The sequence below is a fragment of the Penicillium concentricum genome (assembly GCF_028827145.1).
Source record: "Penicillium concentricum strain IBT 3081 chromosome Unknown utg000002l_segment0_segment0, whole genome shotgun sequence".
In the NCBI taxonomy this organism is placed as follows: domain Eukaryota; kingdom Fungi; phylum Ascomycota; class Eurotiomycetes; order Eurotiales; family Aspergillaceae; genus Penicillium; species Penicillium concentricum.
The window spans coordinates 323737-347116 of record NW_026622755.1 but is presented as its reverse complement, the minus strand read 5'-3'; the positions used below and the strand labels follow the sequence as shown (position 1 = coordinate 347116).

Below are 23380 nucleotides of genomic sequence, written 5' to 3'. Positions count from 1 at the left end.
TCCAGGTACCAGCAGCCCGCATACAAAGCAGGACACTGCCCGCATCTGCGTTGCTGTGGAAACAATCAAAGCTGACAGTGACATCAACCCACGAAATACAAGGTCTTCATCTCTTTCAGGCTGAGAATCCAGATGAAAATTTGAATCATCGTGAAACACTTGGGCGAAACTGGAATTGTTCCAGAAAGAATGTTCACTCAACGCCCTTCATTCCGCTTCCTGGCCACCGGCGCCATAGCGTCTCTATTTATCCTTACATTCCTCATCATCAGCACCGGTACACCTGGGACCTCATCACGATTTAATGCAAAGGGACAACCACGACAACAGTACTGTGCCCCAGCTGTCAACTCTTCCGCTGGCTGGGAGTTTGTTGTCGAGCGCGATGGAAACAACTATGGTCTCTCCGAGGACCAATGCCGCATTGCTTTTCCAAAGCTATTTCTCGAGATTGACCAATTCTCGAAACTAAGAGAAAACAAGCCTATTACTTACAAGGATCTTGATTCCAGGCCAGTGGATGATGGCATGGTGCGGGGAATTATTGATCAAGGAGAGGTATGTGAAACATTCGCCCTTGTGGACTTGACAGCACCAGACTCTAACATGTCATATTCAGTTGTATATTGTCGATTACGCCCCCATGCCTGTCACAGCATCTCGAGCACGCGCCACCCTAAACTCCCTCCACCGCGCCTTGACAGCATTCCCAGACCGTCACCTCCTACCCAGCATCGAATTCACCTTCACCACAGAAGACTTCGCAGAACAGACAACCAGCCCAGGTCCCATTTGGGCTTACTCAAAACGCGACGCGGATACCTCAGTCTGGCTCATGCCCGACTTCGGGTACTGGGCCTGGCCAGAGGTGCATATCGGGCCCTACCAGGAAGTGCGACGCCGTATTGCCGAAATCGACGACGGTAAAACTGCCGCCGACGGTACATACGTGCCGGGGCTGCAATTCCAAGAGAAGAAAAAGCAGCTCGTCTGGCGCGGTAGTCTGGCGACGAACCCGCCTGTCCGGAGTAAGCTCCTCAAGTCAGCGGTGGGAAGTAGCTGGGCGAGCGTGCGTGTCATTGATTGGGATGACAAGGATGATATCCGCTACAATCTTCTGCCTATCGAAGACCATTGTCGGTACATGTTCCTGGCGCACACCGAGGGCCGGAGTTTCTCTGGTCGCGGGAAGTATCTCCTGAACTGCCGTTCTGTTGTTATCTCCCATGCTCTTGAATGGCGTGAGGTTCACCATGGTGCGCTGGTCGCAACTGGGCCCGATGCAAACTATATCGAGGTTGATCGGGAGTGGTCCGATCTATCGCGCAAGATTGATTATCTTATTGATAATCCTAAGATTGCGGAGCGGATCGCTAATAATGCTGTACGCACTTTCCGTGATCGGTACCTTACTCCTGCTGCTGAGTCGTGTTACTGGCGTCAGTTGATCCGGCAGTACTCTGCAGCTTGTGATTTCGAGCCGGTCTTGTTTTCGACTGGTCGGGATGGGAAGACACAGCCTCGTGCTGTTCCTTATGATACTTGGCTGCTTATGCATTGATCAGTTGCCTTGTTATGATTGTGTTTTTATTGCATATTGGTGTTTCTTTTTGCGATATTCCCATTTGGCGTTGAGGTTAATGGATGACCCTGATATCTTTTTTCAATGTACACGAAATATGGATTGACTGTTTATGACCACAATGCAAATTTTATTTTATGAACCAAGTTCCCTTATATTCTTATAATACCTTTTAAACCGAAGGATTCATAGCTAAATATACATCAACACTTCGCAGCGCGCTCGTCAAATCAAGATGGAAAAACCTCCGACCCGCACTCTCCAATGCATCTGGTGTCGTGAAGGACATATCCGCCCATTCAGGCGAGACAGACATCTCCATGCCGCCCTTCTCTGCATCTGTAGATCCCTCAGAAGATTGCGAGCCTGGGTCTACAGACCCCGTCTCACTCCCCTCCTGAGGTGCCTGCGAATACCCAAAGCCTGCCGCATGCAGCGCACGCTTTGTCCATCTATTCTTAATACTGGCGAAATGCCACTGCACAGCAACAGGTGTAGAGCGACGATCCAGCTGGGTGCGAATATCCATCAAATTCTGCACACAGGTCACATCGACATTATTGACAGCCGAGAAATCAAGAATGACAGCTCGTAGCATTGGAAGATGAGAATCATCTGCACTGGAAGAGACCGGCTCGTTCCAGGGACGATCGCCCTTTTTCGTATATATCTCCGCGTTCGTGCCGAGCGTGTGTTTGAAAATCGTTTGGACGAGGTCGTCGAAGTAGTGGCTTGCGTTGGGGTAGTTGAAACCTTCGGAGAAGCGGTAGACGAAGACGCCTGGGCGGGGTTTTTCGATTTTGATGGATGGGTTTGCTTTCGGTTCGTCCATGGGTAGGAAGAGGGGGACTTGGTTGTTTTCGTCGGTTACCCAGGCTTGGCCGAGGAATTGGCCTGGTGCTTTTGCGTGGCGGAATAATAGGACTGCTACGGAAATGCAGACGGTTGTGTAGATGCTGTTTGGGACTGTGCTGAACAATGCGACTATTAGGCCTGCTGCGAAGATGATGGCATCTAGTGGTGAGATGAGCCAGAATTGGTAGATGGTGTTGGGTGGAACGATCAGGTCTCCGACTGCGTGGATGATGACGGCGGAGAGTGTTGCTTTAGGGATATAATATAGGCCGGAGGTCAAACTGTACATGGCGATCAGGACGACGCAGGCGGTGATGATGCCGGTAAAGGGGGAGCGTGCCCCAGACTTAGATTGAATAGCCGAGCGCGAAAAAGCACCTGTCGCTGGGAAGGCACCGAGGAAGGGACCGAGGAGGTTGGTGATACCGACGGCGATAAGCTCTTGCGAGGGGTCAATTGTATAGTTATTGACACGTCCGAATGTTTTCGAGACTGCAATGTGCTCGATGAGGAGACAAATTACCGAGGCGGGTAGTTGGGAAACGATGAGCTTGATTACTTTGGTGTTGAGTACAGGGACACCAGCTTGGTCGAAACCCTGAGGCACTGTTCCAACTAAAGCAAAGGCGGGATTGTGGCGGCGATTGTGATTGACGCCAAGACTGATAAGAGCGTAAAGAGCGATGATGAACACTGTGCGTAAAGCTCCGAGGAAGAAAAAGATCTTGGCAAAGCGTGGAAGCTTCTTAGCACCATAGTTGAAGCCTGATCGGAGGCCGTATAAAAGCGCCAGTGCGGTAAGACCCATGGCGGCATCGTATCCTTGCGCGGTGGGAAGATATCTCAGCGTGTCGATGATGATTCGATATGAAGGCGTGCTCGTTTCAAAGTCCCCTGTCTGGCCCAGCAGCCCCTTGACTTGCCCCGAGCAAATACTTATAGCAGAACCGACCATGAAAGCTGTAATTGCCGGAACCGGGATAAAGTCAATGATGAAGCCTAGGCGTGCTAGGCCCATGAATGTGATGATGGCTCCGCAAAGTATGGCGACTGTTAAGGCGATTTGCGGACCTGGAATCTCGGGGTGCTCCGCTTGAACATCGCGGACAATGCCGCCGAGAACTGTTGACATGGTAGCTACGGGCTGCCCAGTTGATTAGCCCATGCAACCGGATCAGACACCTGGGGAGCTTACCCCGATCGTGATATCTTTGGACGTTGCGAAGAACCAGTAGACAACAACACCGATGAAAGAAGTATAGAGTCCATATTGCACAGGAAGATTAGCCAGCTTGGCGTATCCCATACTCTGGGGGACCACGACAGCTCCAACGGTGATTCCTAGGAGAGTTAGCAGAGGTTGGAATCCAGTTAACAAAGGCACTCACCTGCAACCAAATCTCCCAAAAACCATTGCAAGTTATAGTGTCTGATCCATTGCAGGAATGGCAGCAACCTCACAAAATAGTGTCCAACCTGCTGTTTGGAGGGAAAGCCATCGCTTAACCATTCTAAAACCGTTGGATCTGACTCATGAGGCAGCGCTGTCTTATTGTGTAGATTGGGCGGATCTTGCAACCCAAGCGCCTTCTTGACAAAGGCTGACCTTGACCTCATGTTGATAGATTGAAAATATCAAGCAGAATGGCAAAAAAATGTAAAACCCTTTTGGTACAGCAGAAATCAGTATGGGCACACTAGTCTAACGCCTTTAGGGTTAAATAGCCCTTGGCATCCACTTTTCAATACAAGTGTTGATTTTAATAGCATCACTATATTAAATGACGTAGACTTGTTCCACTCATTGTCACCGGATATTTTCAGGATAAAGCCCTTACGTTGAATGCTCCTGTATCGTGGTCACCCAATTTTCAGAGGGTCAATGAGGGTTAAACGACGTTACTCACTATGGTGTGATAAATGGCACTTGTATTGAAAAGCGAGTGCCAAGTGATACTATCCCAAAAGGGGTTAGACTAGAGTGCCAATAGTGCGATAAGCCGTGCCAACAATAGCCTTTATCAGGAGAGATCGGTCGATCGACCAGCCACGAGACAGAGTTAACCTTATTTGCATAAATAGCTTAACATTCTTTGGGAGGAAAAAAATATCAATTCGGCAGTAATGCCTTTGTCTCAGCCAATTTGGCTACATAAACTAGCTCCAAAGTTGCACAATCTCACCAGCTTGATATCTGTCATGTTGCAGTGAGAGTGGAATGTGGCTAGATCATCATTTTGGGTACCGAGGATTGGTCGCGTGACCATTGGTATGTATTGGTAAATTGAAGTCCACAAAATGATGCCAAGCACTGACTAGTCCAGGGAAAGTGTCACGGTGGAGACATATCGTTGGGACAAAAGTGCCGACAGGGGCGCATTGCAGGATAAACCCTTGCATCAGCCTCAAGTATGGAGATAGCAGCCGAGTCATCTGTAATGTTCCGTGGTTGCTTGGAAGTTCTATGTGGAAAAAAAGTTGGATGGCACATTTTACACAAGCTTCACCGCCTATATTCTGCCGCTAGTTATGTATTATCACGCTAGTTATGCACAACACCAATACAGGGAGAAAATATCTAAAAAAAGAATCTAAAATTATGTACACCTGAGAAGATAGCCAGAAGACTTGAAAGAAGACTATCGAAAAGACTACACCACAAGACCACCAAAAGGCTGCACAAGGCCGAATAAGCTGGCGACTATTCTTGTTAGGTGTATACATTGCACGACTTGTTCTCGTAAGAATGTGGTTAGAAATCTGAGGCATACCCCAAGTTATGTGTAAAGGAAAAATCTCCCGATAATATGAGCTAATGAGATTCTATTATGATGTTTAAATGCACGACATGGTAAGTGGCGAAGAGATACCCCTAGAATGATTCACACCCAGCCTACCCAGCCTATCCGGCCTGGGCGCCGACGCAAGGCATGCGATAACAGTACTACATAGGGAGAAATTAGGGGCGATGGAAAAATCTTGGGTAGTACTTGCCAAACCCAAGGGTTGCATCGTACTCAACAGCACCTTGAAATATGGTTTGATGGGGCATCTGCATCTACGATAAATGCACCTGACAAAACACCCAGGAGTTGAATGCTACAAACTGCATGCAACATAACCAGATACACGATATCTGAAAATGTTGTTTTTGCTATCTTTGCTTGACTGCCCAGATTACCAAGGGCTGCCCATGTTACCAAGACTGCCCAGGTTACCAAGCTTCGACGCGGAAACCCACAGGCCCGCCACGTTCGTCCAAAATTCTTGGCGTGTGTTCCTGAGCCTACGAGAAAGTATAGACCATCTGGAGAATTAACTAACAGGAGGGTTTGAAGACCCAGATCAGGGCTCAATAACGGCTAGTAAATTGAGTAATCGTCTTATCAGATCGAAAATTTCCGAGCGAAAAACAGCCAGTCTTCAACCCTACTAGCGTGTGATATTGCACTTAGAGACGAGCATGGGCCATTTTATCAAGATATATTCCGAGCAAACCACCCTCGATCACGAATTGTGTTGAGTTGGCTGCGTAGATGCGGCTTAAACATTAGCCTGTTGTAGAGGCCTACCTACGGCAGTCTCCAACCGCCAGTGCGCCATAACAGATTTTCCCATCGTTAATTACTCGATTTAAACTATTGAGTTGCTATACGGATTAAATTGAGAGCTATAATACCGATAATCATAATGTAAAAGTATAGGAAATGGAATTTGGAACAGAGAAATATAGGTATTAAGTAATTGAGCATCGACAATTCAATCATCAAGAACTTGACTATCAAGAAATATATTTAGTTTTTGAACTTTTGTAGAGACAAGAATAGTCGGCCGCTTATGCGGCCTTGTGTAGTCTTTTTAGCTGTCTTCTAGGTCTACCCTTAGATGTTCCCTACATAGACGCAGGAATATATAAACCCACTCGCCAAGCTTCGGTTGAAATAAACATCCGTTGATCCATGGATCGACAACCTTGTCACGTTTTTCCTGAGTTTATATCAACCGAGGTCTCCATGGCTGGTAATCGAAATATTCGACAGAATGGATCATATAGCCGTTGTTTTCCCGGCTTCGAACTGCCTGATTTTGGGTTTAGCCTGGGCTGGGCCAAGCTACACCCATTACAGCCGTGATGAATTTCCCCGCATTTGCACCTGAGCCGGTGGCTGAATTCTGCAACATGCTTATTTTCAGCTGGCGACGAAGTTTAGCCGTCTGAGCAGTTCGGATGTGCTTTTCTTCGCCTGAATTGCTGATAAATCTGATTTTAGGCTGGTGGAATGATACAGGGATCTCGTTGAGGATCCGGTGGACTACCGCTAATAGTTCGCATGAAAGAAACATGGTTCGTGAATGATGTATGATTAGTCCAATTGGGATAGGCTAGTATGGGGTAAATGGGTCGCTGGCTAAATTGATTCAAGACATCCTGGATATGAAACTTTTGGAAACACGCCCCACATCCTCCTGTCAATATAAAAGGAAGCTTTTCTCCTGAAGGAATCATCTACCACAAAACAACATCCTTCAATTCATTCGTCTTCCTAAATTACCAAAGGCATCTGATCCTTCATCATGGTCTCTTTCTCAAGCCTCTTCGTGGCAGCTTGTGCTGCCGTCAGTGCATTTGCACTTCCCAATGACTTGGAAAAGCGACAGAGCATCACCACGAACCAGCAAGGAACCAACAACGGCTACTTCTATTCCTTTTGGACCAACGGTGGTGGCAGTGTCTCCTACACCAACGGTGCATCGGGTCAATATAGCGTCAGCTGGACCAACTGCGGATCTTTCACCTCCGGCAAGGGCTGGGCTACTGGTAGCGCACGGTAAGTCGAGTCCGCCTACTGTCCTTTCGATAATATACTTACAAGTATGCCGTGCTAGAAACATCAACTTCTCCGGCTCTTTCAACCCCTCCGGAAATGCCTATCTCGCTGTCTACGGGTGGACCACTAGCCCGCTCGTCGAGTATTACATCATGGAAAGCTATGGCGAATACAACCCCGGCGGAAGCATGACCTTCAAGGGAACCGTGACCAGCGATGGATCAGTTTATGATATTTATACCCACCAGCAGGTGAACCAGCCTTCTATCTCGGGAACTGCGACTTTCAATCAGTATTGGTCTATTCGCCGGACCAAGCGCAGCAGTGGAACAGTTACCACTGCCAACCACTTCAATGCTTGGGCTTCTCTTGGAATGAATCTTGGCTCCACGCACAACTACCAGATTGTCAGCACCGAGGGATATCAGAGCAGTGGATCCTCAACCATCACCGTTTCATAAGCGTGGAAGTCCTGCAGTGGCTTCATGCGAACTGTCTACTTGGTCAGCAAAGCTTTATTGAAAGGGTTATTGTTATGGAGCTGCACGGAGCAGAGATGTGTACGAATCCTTTTCTTAGGATGCGATTCATCAGGCTTGGAGCTCATTCGGCCTTCTCTTGGATAGTTGCTTTTTCAGGAATCCATTCATTTTATGCCTGAATTACGGATTCCTAGATATATCCCGATCCCAGAGACATACCTTCAGTAGATTCAACCTTACTAGTTTGCGACAAACATAATGCATAATGTGACACAGCATATTGAAAAGATGCACCAGACACCTATCTAGTTACAGATACTAAAAAGTATGAGGTCAGGATCAGTCTCCATCTCTCGGAGGATCTTCTTCCTTTCCAGCCTGTACAGGCGTCGATTCTCCATCCGGCACTGAATCTCTTCCCCTTTCACAACGACCCGATCTCAAATTCTCTGGTCTTCGGGATGGGATGGATCTTCGCTCGTGACCTCGTTGCATCCAAACTTCTCCTTCCTGAAACGGTCGTTAAGTCGGTGGAGTCAGCCGTCGATTCGCTACAATCAGGCGTGAAGTTGCTGGGGCTGGGTAGCGAGCGGGCTATCGGAGGCCGCAGCGTGTTTCGCTACTGATGGGTGTCTTGGAACCCTTTGCACCCACATGAGCCTTTGGTGTTTAGTCTGCCTTGTTAGAAGCCATGATAGAGAAGAGGAAAGCAAATGACGAACATACAGAGGATGAAGGGAGAAAGAGACGATGGAAAGAGATGTTTCGACGCGACCGGCTGTGGGGGGCCTGGGTTGTTGATTTTCTTCCAGTCGATCACAAAGTCCCTCATGGAATTGCGCAGCAATCTGTGGTAGGATCTTTTGGGTATTACTCCACTCCACTCGGCCCTAGACAGCATGGTCCTAGAATAGTATCCGTGCCTGCTCGCGGTGTGACTCGCCAAGGTGATGGATACGTCCCGTGGTTTGGAACAGCGAGTTGTAGTTCAATGCTGGTTCCATTTAAACCGCCTTACTGTAGTTCATGCATACCCGGGCCATCGCACCACAATTGTATGTGGTTAGGAGGATTTGGGGAGGTTGTTGCTTTGGGGGTAGTAAAGTGGGTGATAGCAGCAGTGTGAAGTTCCTCGGGCATCCTACCGCGGATGTAAGTCGAAGAAAAAGTCAGAATCGCAGGCAAGCGAGGTTAGCGTGAAGGTAGAGGGAGGCCGAGAAGCGATAAGCAGTTTGAGGAGCATTCCAAGTCATCAGCCCATGCGCATAGACATCTTTTTCTAAGGGAGAGAATGACAGGAAGGCGGGTCTGGGATTTGGGTTCCAGCTAGGATATGTGTATCCATTAAGCCAGGACCACGGCTGCTGTACACAGTCGCAAGTGTGAATTTTGGACTCTTTGCGTTGACACGTCCCTTGTTCTAGGGACGTTCGGACCTGGGCCAGAAAGTTCTGTATCTCGGGGGATAGATCTGAGGTTTGCCGTTAGGAATTCTCGACTTGGCCTAAGAGGGATTGGACCCCCGGAGAAGAAGAAAAGTGGAAGAAGTCACTGAAGACAAGCAAGGCCAAGGGATGAATATAGAAGGTTGAGAAGAGAAAAGGGAAACAACCAGAGAGGCCACGTAACCTTCTCACCTATATTTTCTACAATAAAGAGGAGAATATCTATGAAAAAATTCATCTAATAAAACGATCACATAGACTATTCTTGTTTGGCCTAAAGGAATATATCTCAACTCCGTACGATCTATAGCACAATTCCAGCCACTGCGTGAAACCTTTCTATCATTAGTTCGGAGTGAACAAGACACTAAACTAACAATTTCCACTCAACCCAGTTGTTTTACAAACACCTTTTCCAATGAGTCACTTCCAGAGTCCACTGCGGATGCTGCTGAGGAGAAGACATCTCAAAAGACACCCCAAAAGACATCATAATTATAACGTCTGTAAGTTCATCATGAAGTACCTTCTAGATATCTTGGTTACATATCAAAGCTCTAATTATATTGTCAAGTGAAGAAGCATAATGGAAGAAGGAGAAAGTAGTCGATTTGTAGATCTGATATACCATGACACTGAATTTCCAATTGGATTGAGATGAGGACCACCAGGAAAACTTCCAAGCGTCCCCTCCTGCTCGGTCTTGTGAGAGGGACTTGACACAATGGGGGGTTAGGGGCGATTTCAGGCTCGGAATCAGAGAGGTACTCAGGTTGCAGGTAGTTTCTCCAAATCAGAGTAATCAATGTTCCCAACATCTCGACATTAAGACACAAATGTCATCATGGAATGCGCAGGAACAGTAGACTTGAAGGTACCATCCTTAGCAACATGAAGGGAATTGAGTGCCGTCAAGTCATGATCATTGTTCGTCACCCAAGGTTGAACTTTGTGATTCCGCCCCGAGGCGTGGAGCTTGAAGCTAACCTCATACGCTTCAGTTCCGTTATTGATGACCTGAGTGGCAACACTTCCATCATGATTAAGGAATGAGCTAACAAAGAGCAGAGGGGCAGAGCTCGTAGCTTCGACACGGCGTGCTCCTGGTCGAGCAAAGCGACTGAACTGTGCGAAAGCCCAGAAACGTTTGCTGGGAATGACCTCGTCTCCAATCAGGTTGATGAGACCACTGTCTGTAGTTGAACTCTCAGCCCCAATCCAATAAAGAACACCACTGACATTTGCGTCCACAAGCGCAACTTGAATATTGCGCGCCCATGTCATGCCCTCGCCGGGTGCACCACTCTTGAAGAATGTGTAAGGTGTAAATCCGCCCGACAAATCCGCCCATTCCGTCACCCAACTCTTCTTCTTTGTTGAGAGTGGGAAGTCTGGGACCGTCTCGTATCCATGGCCTGTGATGATACTCAGGTATGCCTCTGCGGGGTCAGGACCCGCTTGAAGCGCCGCCATCATCTGCTCTTGTCCATCCCATCCCATATTATCACAGCAATTGATGGCGAGATCCATACCAGAGGTTTTGATAGTTTTTGCGAGAACACGAATGAATTCCGCAGCCTGTGTTCCATCGGATTGCATGCCAGCATACGACGCAGGAAACCCAGGCTCGTTCAAGAAGCCGAGGTTGGTCACCTTGACACCGGACTGCTTGTAGAAGCGCGCCCATTGGACCAGGTAGTCCGCGTATGCCTGCATCCAATTTCCAGATTCACAATGAGTATTGCTCACTCCACACAAGTATCCGCCGTTGTTTTCGTCTCCGTTCGTTTTCATATATCCGGGTGCAGACCACGCGTTGCCGTAAAGCTTGACGAGACCCCGGTTGTATGCTTCTTGGGCTAGCGGGAACTGGCTGCTGTCATTGCGATCCCAAACGTAGTGTGGGCGTGCGTCCGGTGATCCAGGAGTGAAGGGCTCGATGGAGTTCATGAAGTTGCTGGTTGAGCTGTTGCTGGAACCGATCCCATTGCGTAAAATTGCAAATCCAGCGCCTTTGTCGATGCTGAAAAGAAGATCAAGGACATGTTTGGTGTTTTTCTTGGAGAGACCCTCCTTACTGTAGATGTCTCCGGCACGTTGGAAAGCTTGTGACACACCGAAACCATCAAGCTCTTGAAACTTGAGATTTGTGTTGACCGATACTGTTGCGACTTTAGTTGAAGAAAGTGCAGCAGCCTGGGTGCAAGCCACTGCTGTCGCTAAGCAGAGGACACTTTGAATGAATGGAGACATTGTACACATAGACAGAAATAACAGTTATTTGGTGAGATAACTGGTTATAGATGGTCATCAGTCACTTCGTTCCTCCAGAGTCTCCGAAAGAAAAGAGCTTACATTTTTCTTCCCAAGTCCCGTCAATTCTTTAACACCGGGGAGAAAAGAGGGATTAAATGTGATACCGAGCAGATGCATGATTAGCCTGTGGCCCCTCAAGTAGATCACAATTAGGCTGAATATCTTCAACGCCTAAATCCGTTATGTGAAGCTTTGCGCCAAAGGGACTAGTTAGCTCGAAGCTAAGTAATTACCCCATGGGGTGTAGATTCGAATTTCATATAGAGAAGAGCAAGGCCTAGAAAGAAGCATTGGCTTCGGAGCAATTGGAAGATGAAGTTCTACGTAGTCATAAAAGAGAGGTGACATTGAATTCCCTTATTCCCTCTTGTCACCTTCTATTTCCCATTTCCAATTTCTACTTCTCTCTTTTCCTTTCCTCTTCCTACCCTCTTCCTTCCCTCACCTTGCATCCTCTTTTTCTCTCAAGACTTGAGATCCAAGCTATCCCTTTTACATCGAACAATCTTCAGACCGCAATCATGTGCCAGCGAATTATGATTGCGCCAGAAGACGATGGCGGTGCAAGTAAGGCTTTCCTTGAGTTGGATAACATGATTTGTTTAAGCTATGTGAGCAGAACTCGAAGCTTCGGAATTCGCCTCTCTCGTTCCGACTTTGGCCGGACCGAGCAACTGGATCCAGTGGCGCAATCATTTCAAGTAACCCCTGCAAGAAGCTTCGCCACTTCACTGGGCTATTGTCGAAGGCAGCTATCACTACCCACTTTTTGCATCGAGGGTCGAAGCCGCTGGGGGTTTTACCGAAGAGACACGGCCAAAACCTACCGGAGAATGGATCGGCCATGCCATTCGCCGCTGGGAGCAAACCAACACACAGGCCCGTGTATCTGCTTGCCACCATGGATCCCGAGCCGGCTAGTCACATCGTTAACATTGCCCTCGCGAAGGATATCTGGTCCGCGATGAATGATTTCTACCGCAGCGAAAACGCAACGGCGAACGTGTGCCATCAGTGGCGCCGGTGGACCAGCCTTCGGTATGTTGGCACCGGGAATGAAGATAAGAATCGCTTCATGTGCAGATTCAGATGCGCCTTGGATGACCTGCGCGAGCTCAAGATTGAGGTTCCTCCTTCTGTGGTGCTTGCTCTCCAGAGACCAAGGGCTACAGTGAGCACATGAAAAACCGCCCTGACGTGGTGCACGACTCCCTGGACTTCCAACTCGATCTTTTCTTTGACCCCTACAGCGATTTTGAGTAATCGGGACTCTCACTGCGTTTCTGCATTTTTTCGTCTGTTTTTCGGTGGACGACATGGACTTGGTTTACACTCTTTTTTTTACGGTAGATCCGATTGTGAGTGATCGGGAGTCTCGCTGCCATATTTCGTCTGCTTTAATCTCCTAAATGAATGCATATCAAGCTTTCTCCGCACATAAACTCAAGCTCCATAATGGCAGATGTGATATCATATTCTGAATTTTTTAATGTGCCATGATCTGGCATCGGAGATGTATGTGAAATGCTTCCGGAGCTTCACCTATATAAAAGTAACAGGTCTAATCGCAGCTTCAGCAACTGCCATCAATGGACCAATACAGCTCGTCGCAATATTGGCCGAAACTGGCGGAGCAGAGCTGCTCGAGTTAGCCGATCCAGCTTCAGAAGTCTTCGGGCTTTTCGACTGAGTTGGGGGCTCCGTAGTCGAAGGAGCAGCGGCGCTGCCCGAAATATTGTGCGAGGAAGTCCGAGCGGCTACCCCGGTAGAAGATGTCCTGGTAGAAGAGGACGCGGCAGATGCAGCTGTCGAGGGAGTAGCGGCCGAAGGCGACCAGCAAGAGAGGGTAGAGGTTGTAATGATGCAAGGCTCCGTGCCTGTGTAGGCAGCAGTGCAGCAGGGGATATCGTACTTGACAGGAGCGCGGCCCCACCGCAATCGAGCGGATCGCTGACTTTCCCATTTGTCGGATTGTACCAGTGGACGATGCTGTCGGCGCAGGTGGTGTAGCTGTTTCACGCTCCGAAGGCGGTTGTCGCCAGCATCAGTAGGGATGAGGCGATGAGAGGGGTTGTTTTGAGCATTTTGAAGATCGAAATTGTTGATTTGGGTATGGGACGAGAGTGTGGAGTTGTGGGTCAAGAGAAATGAAAGAGACAGGAGGTACATAGTTGTAAGTGTCGAGATTATTCGAGGATAACTAGACTACTAAAGCCCCTGCCTAGGTGAATGTCACAAGATTAGATAGATGTTACCTATGAGTCCCTAAGAGAACCCTTAGAAGCTAATCCCGATTTGAACTTTCCAGATTGGCCATTGGTGAACCCTATTTCTCGGGTGACGGGGACTCCCGTTAACAGATTATGCTTAATTGGGGTCTTTCTTGTATAACACCAGTGTATATAATATATTGGGTAAATTCAGCATCCTTGTCAAGTCCGGGTCCATACTTGGAGATCTTAGCTATATGTCTGGCAGGTATGATGAGATTTGGGTTTAGATCTAAATCCATGCGTCGCCGGCCATGTTGCCATTTCCTTGCGATTGTACCAGTTCAATCGTTTCGTGACGATAACATGTATAATAAGACATCTGGATTACCTACCCTTCGCAAGATCTTCAATTAGATTCAATCCTCTACGAGGTTGACGAGGTCGCTGCTGTGGAACTGACTTTGAGGCTACGAGCAAGGCATAAATGTGCAACATACTAGACCAAGATACCATTCACTTGATGAGGTACAGCTTCACCCAGCTGTGACCGACAAGGAAGAGAAGTCTTCTGTTCCAGAACGGGATTTGCGCATCTTCGCCAGAAGCATTGATATCTTCAGCTTGCGGTTAGGATTCAATTAACTCGTCGCATCTCTCACTCAACGGTCTACTTTCCTTGAACGAATCATAACCACTGCGCGTGCTCTGCTCTACTCAATCTTGCCTTCAAAAAGTCTTTGTTTCTAGACTGTCGAGGTCGACCAAGTTCCTGACTACTCTCTATTCTGATATTTACACCTGACCCTCCTCGTCTTTCGACATATGCAACCCGCTGCCACTGTGTGCTGCTGAAACTTTTCTTTCGGTCTTACCAAGTGTTTTCTCTTTGCTTCCTGCGGTCCTGTATTTATGGATCTTCCATCCACCGGCCTTTACTGCAGCTATAGCATTTCCCGATAGCCATTTCCCTTTTCTCTCAACCAAGTGTCAGCCCTCCTATATCCTTCTGTCTTCCAACACAGAATGTGTACTAACTATTCGGATAGTATAGCATTATCGACTATCTCCACCGTCAGAAGCATCGCAATCACCGCCGCCATGGCCAACCAGATGCCCGTGAGGCTTCCAAAATGGCTCAAAAAGCTTGAAGGAAAATCCAACTGGTCCACTTGGCGCAAGGGTCTTCATGAAGCGTTTATGGCGGTCGATCCCGTTTCCTGGGACGTTATCATGGACAGACTCAGTGACACCATCATCAAGCAAGAGCCAACGACTACCAGAGGGGCAGAAAGTGTCGATCTATTATTCGTGGAGCAAGATGATTCTCGCAATATCGACAAAGAATACTCCGGTACCAACGTAGATCTCCATAGCGACTTAGACTCCGAAACGGACTCGGACCCCGAAACCGATGACGAGCCCGTTATCACTGTGACACGACCTGTGGCACAATCCGTTAGAAGAAATGCACATCCTCCTGCGCTCAACAAACACAACCCTAGAGATCGGCGCAAGCTGAACATCCGTGCTCGGGATCTTCTTGCCTCGGGTCTTGGCAGGGAACCACTGGCAGAGATCGAGCGAGTCATGGATGCACATGAAGCATACGTCAAGCTCGAGAGTCTTTACGGCAAAACGTCCGCCCAGTCTGTCCACATTGCCTGGAAAAAGTTCAGCAGAGTCCGTTACTCTACTCGTGGTCTCACTCCCGCTGCTTTCGTTGATCGCTTCCAGAAGAGTCTCCGTGATGTCAAAGACCAGTGTGTGGAGGTTCCGCCTACCGTGGAGCTTGCCCAGTTTCAGCAGGCGATCAAACCAAATCCAAACTCGACTAAATTCATGGCGGACATGAAAGTGGATATTTATGATCAAAACTTTATGGATGAGGTATACGCAGAATTCCTCAAAGATCAGGCGCCAATATGATGGATTCGGTCTGCGTGCAGTTACCTCGCGAAAGAGGTACGTAGAGGTAACTACGGCTTTTGCAATGGTTCTCCTCTATTTTCCACTGCGATTCACATTTTTCATATCATCCATACTGTATACATCTGCTTTCTTTTTTTCCTTTGATCTTTCCCACTTGTTTTTCTTTTTCTTCACTTTTTCGGGAAAGCATCAGAGGGTACCAGGACTATATAACATAGTCCGAAAGGTATTTGCCAGTCCACACCCTTTTAGCAAGTTATGCAACCCGCTTGAATTTTTAATTTTTATCTTCTCCTGCAACGAAAGACCTGATACTTTACAAATAATATTTACAAGTGAGACTATGCTACATATGGCTACTCAAACAGACATTAACCAACCCCCAAGAACGAAGTTTTCGAAAGGATGAAATGAGGACTCATCATGCGCGTAGGCAAGCTCAAATCACAAGCAGTGTATTATTGGAGCACCATGGTGGCACCCAAAACAATAGCAGCGAGCGACACACCCAGAACACCACCCATTCCATCCCACGAGTTGACATTTGGGCTGAGTCTTGCCGCAGAGTTCGAAGTCGACGCAGCCGAGGTAGAGCCAGCATCGGCTGTTCCTGTTGCCTTGAGGTCAGACTGATGGTGAATTAGTCGAATCATAGGCAGGAAAGAAGCCGCGCCAAGCATAGGAGTTTCCGAAGCATCGAAGGTTGTCATAGTTGCAGTGACGGGATCCGTTCTAGTAAGGCTGAAGAGGTAATCCAAGGAGGTGGTCCCATTCACAATGTGGGTTGCTGTTGATGTGCCAAAAAGTGACATGGGAAGCGGGATGGCACATCCTGTGGTCACCTTGTAATCGGAGAGAATTGAATAACAGCCCCAACCAGGGTCCGCGACCATGGAACTGGAAAACAAACAAAATTAGATACCAAGCCTTGACATAATTCCATATCACACATACTTAGGGCAACACATCACTAGAGTCTCGCTTGGGTCTAGAAGCTTTGGTAATAGCTTGACCGGATTACCCGCTGAGGCGATTGTGGTAGGCCCATAGTCCGGTCCGATGGGAGTCGGAATGTCCAAAACACCCGAAAAGCTCACGGTCTTGTCGCCATGACGGGCGGCGACGCCGGCAGTCTTCCACCCGGACGGGCAGTATAAGCCTGGGGAGTAGTATGATTCGATGAATATCGCAGTCGGATTGCGATCAGGGGTAGGATCCTCGGAAACGGTGCCAGGGGGATAACAGCCGTTATAACCAGCTCTGGTGCATTGCGCCTCAAATAGATAGTAAGGGAGAGACTCGCTGAGTCCAATTCCGTAGTTGTTTATGGCAGTTGTACAGCTGGGTGCTGCGGTGAATGTGGTGGTCACCGGACCCAAGTTGTTGAAGGTAAGCCCATTGGTGATAGTGATGCTGGGCATACTTGCAAGGGTGAAGTTAAGATCAACCTTGAGATAGGAAATTAAAACTAGCTAAATAAACTGGGGTTTGATGCTCGATAAGGGGGCGACCCTCTGTATACATAATGTAAATTTCCAGGGTCTAGAGATAATGCCGTAAATTTCCTAAATTGAGGTGAAATGGTAGTTTTTAGGCGAACTGTTTCTGTTAGCGTGAAAGACTTAGCGTGGACTAACTATATAATGGAGATAAAATGGCATATCCCGGATAAATAATTGAGATCTAGTACTCCGTACGGAGGGCGGAGTGTTGACGGGGATGCAATTAGAGATGACTCCTTGCGCCCCTAACCCCTTTGAGGACCGGGATTCATGGCCGCACACTAATCATTCCATAATCATAACAAGAAATACTTTGTTTCTGCGGCCTTGTGATATATCTTGGTATTCAAAGTTTCAGATATTCTGTTTAGATATCTTTAAGATATAATTTTGATAGGTAGACGGTACAAAGAAGCGGCTCTGTGTTTTGTAGATCTCCATACCAGAAGAAATTATAGTAATGCATTATAATTAGTGTGCCCCAACAATCCCCACAGGGGCATGGGCCGAGTATTTCCCCTCTCTCTACACTCCCAATGTCTATCGAAGTTTTACCAGCTGAGCTCATTCTTCTAATCTTCTCATTCTTACCGTCCGAATCATCTATCGCTGCTTTAGCCTTGTCAAACCGCCATTTCTATGCAACCGCCAACCCCTACCTTTACCAAAACAATGTGCGCCAAGGTAACAGCTCCGCCTTGGACTGGGCGGCGCAAAATGGTCGGATAGATACACTACAGAAGGCACTAGATGCTGGCGCCCCTCTACCGAAGGAACAGTGGAAGTATCCAAAGCGCGTTTTGAATTTTCAGCCGCATCCGATCTCGCTGGCGGCGAAATTTGGTCATGCCAATATCGTCCGATACATGGTTGACGTCGGGGTGGACCCTAACATTAGGGACGCTGATTGCTTCACGCCACTGACGGTGGCTGCTCTCGCCGGCCATGCATCTGTAGTGAAATATCTGCTGGACGTCGGAACCCGGCAGCACGTCGAACACGAAAAGTGTGTGTGGTTTGCGGCAATTCACGGGCATGTCAATGTGGTTGATATAATTTTGTCAGCTCCGAAGCAACTTGGGAGTGAATGCGACAAAGAAGAACTTCTGAATGCTGCCTTGTCGGCGGCGATTCATTCCCAGCGGATCCCGGTGCTCCGGTTATTATTCACACATGGTGTGCAAGTAAACGTCCTTGGGGAAGGAGAGAGTCCTATTTCTAGAGCTGCGGCCACTGGGAATCGCGATTTGGTCTCGCAGCTTCTTGCATACGGTGCGGATCCGAACTTGATTAAGGGTCGGCGAAAGTCCCTTGCGCCCTTGACGGTCGCAGTGATGAATGGTCATGAGGAAATTGCCCAGATGGTGGTCCGTGAAACAGAGAGTCTTCACCGCACTAGAGCGCTGGCCTTCGCAATTTCAGAGCAGAACAGACGAATGGCCGAGATGCTACTTCGAAGTGGCGCACCCCCTCAATTTGATCCATCCGAGATACCGGAATTAGAGATACTCGGACCCTGGGAATATGACCTGGTATGGGTACAGCCTCTTCTTCTTGCGGTGCGGATATGTTCGCTAGAGTTGGTGGAATTACTCCTGGAGTACGGGGCAGATGTGAATGTGGAGTGTACCGAGCACCCGAATGATGGAGTTCGCAGAGAGTATGGCCGCGCCCTGTTCTTGGCTGTGGAAAAGTCCGACGAAGCGATGGTGGATCTGCTACTAAAAGGTGGCGCAGATCCGGAGGTTACTGATATATTCGGACAGCCTCCACTCACGTATGCCGTTTATCGCGATCATGAGGCCATAGTTCGATCCCTGCTGGATCACGGGGCGAACCCTTACCATGCAGTGGACCATAGTGGCAGGAAACTGTTATTCTTTTGGCAAATGAAACACTCGACATTTTTACAGCTGCAAGAGGCAGAGATCAAATGGAGCAAGCAGCATCTATGTTGATCTCCCGCTTTCTCCAGTTGTCTCGCTAACTGGGGAATATGGTGAAATATGGCCTCCGCCCCGTTTTAGCGTCTAAGCCCCTAAACTCTTTTCAAGGTTGCACTCGCGATGTGCCATAAGCAGCCTCGGGTGTCAACTGCTCTATTTATGCGCGTGATCCCCCCATGGCCATACATGCGATTTCAAAACATTTCAAAACCAATCCACTTTTTCACAGTTCAACATGACCGAAGGGGGATTTGTCGTGGGTTGGGAGCAACACACATCTTCCAGCCAACTCGCCCGCTCCGGTGCCTCAGAAATTGGGTATCCAGATGCCGCAAATCTCGCTCACCTCTCACGGGCGCTGTATTTCCCTCGTCACGACAGAAAAAACACTCAACTGGCCGTGCACGATGTCAGCACCAAGTATGCAGCGGCGACGGGCACACTCCCCATCGGGTGCACCAAATACTTGGTAGCCGTGGGAGCAATGTTGAACCCGCACGGCGATGCACTAGATAATACCACCATCGCGTACGATGTGGATTTCAATCTAGGAGATGGAGATGCGGTAATCGGGTCGGTGAAATCTCGGGCACCAGCCCCGTCGGCTGGGGTAGACTTGTACGTTGCAATTTCTCTGAACGTCCCGAAAAAGCAATACTCATAACAAATAGGGCGATATCCACTACAGAAGACGAAGCTGCCGTCTTAATTACCAACAGCGAAAATCCATCCAAGATACCCCTCGACGTCACATACCCCATTACCCCCTCGTCAACTCGCACCGGCACCGTCAAACACCCTTACTTCACCTTCGAAGTCCCCGATGACGACGATAAATCAACTGTCTTCCAATGGCAGATCCACCCCGTTCAGCACGGGCGCTTGCGGTATACTCTTGTCCGCAACCCTGAGCAATCCGGCAGTCCTGATATTCAGGCTGTATACTACCACCTCAGGCTTGATGACTCGTTCGCGCTGCCGTACAGTGAGGGCATGCTGCTTCTTCCTGCTCTCCAGAGCTCCGAAGAAAGTGTCGTGGTGACCAGTGCTATAGCGATGCTGTGGCGGCTGCGGGAACTCCACACCGGCAAGGGTAAGATTGGGAAGGGGAAGACGGACAGCAAATTGAAGCGACTATTTGGGAAGAAGTAAATATCGTGATATATTATGCCGGGATTATTACTTTTTTAACAATAAAAGCCGAGGAGAAACAAGTCCAGTGTGGAATAGATCGTAAATATCCAATACCAGCTCGTCGTCGAGAGATGGCATGGCCACAAATGTCAACTGGCAGAGAGTATTATGTTAAATCCACCCCACGGCATTTATGAAAGCTCCGAACTACAGAATAGAATAGAATAGAACAGAAATAATTAGGGCACAGCCATAAAATAATTGAAAAGATTAGAATCCCTACACTCGGCGAATTAAACGCCGAGGTCCAGGAGCCTAGATCGCGCTAGCTTTACCAACAGTGTCATCATGGCGAAGGAATCGAGGAAGCACATTCTTCTCATACGCGCAAACCGATCACTTGAACCTCGTTTCTATTCGCCTACCTCGCGAAAATAGCTTCGTTTTCTCCTGTCAACAGCCGAAGTGATGACTACTCTCGCTGGCAAGGTCGCCATCATCACCGGAGGCTCCAGGGGTATCGGCAAAGCGACAGCTCTTCGTCTTGCACGTGATGGTGCCAAGGTGGTTATCCAGTACCTCTCCGATGAGCAAAGCGCCCAGGAGGTAGTCACCACAATTGGATCGCAGAATGCCCTGGCCGTCAAGGGCAATGCTGGCAGTGTGGCGGACAGCGAGGAACTGATCCGTCGTACGTTAGACAAGTTCGGACAAATTGATATTGTCATTGCCAATGCCGGTTCTTTACCTATGCGAGACCTGGCGAATACTTCGGAGCAAGACTTTAATGACATTATGGATCTAAATGTAAAGGGACCATACTTTTTGGTTCAGGTACGAGCTCCAGAATATGTGTATTGCGGGCAACAATGCTTGCATAAAATATGAAGAAATGGTTCTTGCTGATGATGACTGCAGAAAGTGGTCCCTCACCTCCGCCCCGGCGCCCGAATCATCCTAATTTCCACGACCCTATGCCATGCCTCCACAATTAGTCCTCCCTACCTCCTTTACTTGACCACAAAGGGCGCCATCGAGCAGATGGTCCGCGTCCTCGCCAAGGAGCTGGGTCCTAAGGAAATCACCGTAAATGCCGTTGCCCCAGGTCCGACTGACACTGCCCTGTTCACACAAGGCAAACCGGAACCCATGCTGAATGCCATTAAGAATCTGAGCCCGCGAGGACGACTGGGTACACCTGAAGAGATTGCAGAGGCTATGGCATTTTTCAGCTCCCCAGCTAGTGGTTGGGTCTCGGGACAGGTTCTGCGTGTGAATGGCGGCATGGCATAGGGAGTTCGGGAGAAGCGTGGGTGGAATTGACTGCATCGCAACGGGTGAGAATTTGTTTTTCTATTATTTTCCAAAGAACTCCTTCCGTCCTGCAGTATATGGAGGGCTGTTTAGTCGTGAGAATGAGGCAGATTACCCAGTTCACCCCGCACATGTTCCATGCGGCCTAATCGTAAGTACCCTTTGTACGGGATACCCATATTAAAGGTACATTAAGTGAAACCCTTATATCACAATATATGTTAGGACACTCTGGCTGTATCCGTATTATATTTTGTTGGAATGAGACCGTCCTCGGACCGACTGTCTTTATATTTGTTTATCAGACTGAGCACTTACTTGTCATTTCCACCAGGGTATAAATACCCTGCTTCTCATAGTTTAAATACCAGAGACTCTTAGCGCTTTGCAAATATCTCTCCCACTCCTCAATAGGTTTAAATAGAAATTTAGAATTATGTACAATCTGTGGCCTGGAATGCATGATCATCCCAATCGCAAAGATACAGAAAGCATCACTTCGAAGATACCACACTCTGCGAACACGCTATAGTCAGCCCTTCGCATCGTGCGATCTGACAATTCATAGAATGTATACCCCTCTAAGCGCCTCCTCCACACTACGCGGCACATTGTTTGGTCCCCCGGTGCTTTGACCTCCACTTATGTACACATTCTGTAATCTAGATTCTTCTGGCAAGGTCCAAGATCCTGTAATGGCAATGGAGGCTCACTCCAGCTGGCTGTGTCGGAATGGTTTTTCCCGCGTGCAGAATGATTTCGATCATCAGAATTGGGCCTGACACCAGAAGAGCCGTAAGGACACCGGTTAGTATTTGGCTTGGTAGATATAATAGCTCGAAATGGCGGTAGACATTCGACAATGATTGCTATTTCGATTATCATGAGGGTTTTATGAGAAAGGTGCTGGTGACAAACACACAGATTGAAGATTCGACGACACCCCATACTGCAAGTGCTGCTTGGTCTGAATATGCTTTTCCAGTGATTGCAACTGCTCGTATAATCGCCGCTACGACAATTACGAATCCAAGACAGAAAACTATCACTAAACCGATCTTTTGCTGCATGTTGATCTTCGCTTCCCAGATGATGCGAAGTGGGAGGGACATGACTGTTCCATGGTATTAACTCAATCCTTGCGGATGGTAAAAGAAAGGGATATCTGTACCCAATAAGTCTGTAAGGATGTCCACTGCTGTGCTATACGATATGGAGATCACAGATCCTTTGTGATCAATTGGCTTTGTGCATTTTCCTGCGAATCATTAGGAACAAAACCCTAAATTTCAGAGAAAATTATTTGCTACCAAACTTGAAGTAATTGGATGGTGGGTGACATGTGTACACCGAGGCGATCCAACATCCGATATATGCTATGACAGCGAAAACAACGGTCGCCCACCAGACACACCGGTACCGAGGCAGGCCACTGGAACTCGTCGAGGACACGGACTCACTATTAGACGCGATTACCGATGTCTACCAGCAATATATCAACATCATGGATGCAAGACTCTCCGGCTACGGTTCCTGGTCCATTGCCAACCCCATGGGGTCGAACCAAACGGCTGGCTATACGCACGTTGCTACGGTTATGAACAAGTCCCTGTCCAGTCTCAGGAGGACTTCGATCCACTTTTCCAGAGATTACAGAAATATAATGGCTCTTCACTTCATATATCAGTCAACTGGTATAATTTCCCAACGTATGGAGCATACTTCCAGGCCCTGTCTGGTGTATCCCAGGCAGTACGAATTGGGTCCCCGAACTCAGCCATGACATCACGAGTGTTTGGCAAAGATGCTTTAACGAGTCTTGCCGCCCTTTGA

The 23380-nt window shown here is 48.2% G+C and overlaps 12 protein-coding genes across 12 annotated transcripts; 8 read left to right on the top strand and 4 right to left on the bottom strand.

The window, feature by feature from the left end:
* Positions 1-189: 189 nt before the first annotated feature.
* On the top strand, positions 190-1561 carry N7517_003696 (uncharacterized protein; the record flags this gene model as incomplete). Its single annotated transcript, XM_056721426.1, has 2 exons — positions 190-558; positions 620-1561. The coding sequence occupies 2 exons, from the start codon at positions 190-192 to the stop codon at positions 1559-1561; spliced, it is 1311 nt and encodes a 436-aa protein (XP_056577676.1).
* Positions 1562-1754: 193 nt separating this feature from the next.
* Positions 1755-4054, bottom strand: N7517_003695 (SLC26/SulP family anion transporter; the record flags this gene model as incomplete). The annotated part of the gene is made up of 3 exons (XM_056721425.1): positions 1755-3581; positions 3633-3778; positions 3826-4054. 3 exons carry the CDS (start codon positions 4052-4054, stop codon positions 1755-1757), a joined length of 2202 nt encoding a protein of 733 aa, XP_056577675.1.
* Positions 4055-7012: 2958 nt separating this feature from the next.
* On the top strand, positions 7013-7727 carry N7517_003694 (glycoside hydrolase family 11 protein; the record flags this gene model as incomplete). The annotated part of the gene is made up of 2 exons (XM_056721424.1): positions 7013-7266; positions 7325-7727. 2 exons carry the CDS (start codon positions 7013-7015, stop codon positions 7725-7727), a joined length of 657 nt encoding a protein of 218 aa, XP_056577674.1.
* Positions 7728-10018: 2291 nt separating this feature from the next.
* Positions 10019-11446, bottom strand: N7517_003693 (uncharacterized protein; the record flags this gene model as incomplete). The annotated part of the gene is made up of 1 exon (XM_056721423.1): positions 10019-11446. The coding sequence occupies one exon, from the start codon at positions 11444-11446 to the stop codon at positions 10019-10021; it is 1428 nt and encodes a 475-aa protein (XP_056577673.1).
* A 584-nt stretch (positions 11447-12030) lies between these two features.
* On the top strand, positions 12031-12692 carry N7517_003692 (uncharacterized protein; the record flags this gene model as incomplete). Its single annotated transcript, XM_056721422.1, has 4 exons — positions 12031-12076; positions 12129-12210; positions 12389-12547; positions 12593-12692. The coding sequence occupies 4 exons, from the start codon at positions 12031-12033 to the stop codon at positions 12690-12692; spliced, it is 387 nt and encodes a 128-aa protein (XP_056577672.1).
* A 359-nt stretch (positions 12693-13051) lies between these two features.
* On the bottom strand, positions 13052-13678 carry N7517_003691 (uncharacterized protein; the record flags this gene model as incomplete). The annotated part of the gene is made up of 1 exon (XM_056721421.1): positions 13052-13678. The coding sequence occupies one exon, from the start codon at positions 13676-13678 to the stop codon at positions 13052-13054; it is 627 nt and encodes a 208-aa protein (XP_056577671.1).
* Positions 13679-14820: 1142 nt separating this feature from the next.
* On the top strand, positions 14821-15648 carry N7517_003690 (uncharacterized protein; the record flags this gene model as incomplete). Its single annotated transcript, XM_056721420.1, has 1 exon — positions 14821-15648. One exon carries the CDS (start codon positions 14821-14823, stop codon positions 15646-15648), a length of 828 nt encoding a protein of 275 aa, XP_056577670.1.
* A 461-nt stretch (positions 15649-16109) lies between these two features.
* Positions 16110-17072, bottom strand: N7517_003689 (uncharacterized protein; the record flags this gene model as incomplete). Its single annotated transcript, XM_056721419.1, has 2 exons — positions 16110-16548; positions 16606-17072. The coding sequence occupies 2 exons, from the start codon at positions 17070-17072 to the stop codon at positions 16110-16112; spliced, it is 906 nt and encodes a 301-aa protein (XP_056577669.1).
* A 617-nt stretch (positions 17073-17689) lies between these two features.
* Positions 17690-19111, top strand: N7517_003688 (uncharacterized protein; the record flags this gene model as incomplete). Its single annotated transcript, XM_056721418.1, has 1 exon — positions 17690-19111. One exon carries the CDS (start codon positions 17690-17692, stop codon positions 19109-19111), a length of 1422 nt encoding a protein of 473 aa, XP_056577668.1.
* Positions 19112-19334: 223 nt separating this feature from the next.
* Positions 19335-20251, top strand: N7517_003687 (uncharacterized protein; the record flags this gene model as incomplete). Its single annotated transcript, XM_056721417.1, has 2 exons — positions 19335-19717; positions 19771-20251. The coding sequence occupies 2 exons, from the start codon at positions 19335-19337 to the stop codon at positions 20249-20251; spliced, it is 864 nt and encodes a 287-aa protein (XP_056577667.1).
* A 450-nt stretch (positions 20252-20701) lies between these two features.
* N7517_003686 (short-chain dehydrogenase/reductase-like protein sdr) lies at positions 20702-21526 on the top strand (the record flags this gene model as incomplete). The annotated part of the gene is made up of 2 exons (XM_056721416.1): positions 20702-21067; positions 21152-21526. 2 exons carry the CDS (start codon positions 20702-20704, stop codon positions 21524-21526), a joined length of 741 nt encoding a protein of 246 aa, XP_056577666.1.
* A 1399-nt stretch (positions 21527-22925) lies between these two features.
* N7517_003685 (uncharacterized protein) lies at positions 22926-23380 on the top strand (the record flags this gene model as incomplete). The annotated part of the gene is made up of 2 exons (XM_056721415.1): positions 22926-23141; positions 23165-23380. 2 exons carry the CDS (start codon positions 22926-22928, stop codon positions 23378-23380), a joined length of 432 nt encoding a protein of 143 aa, XP_056577665.1.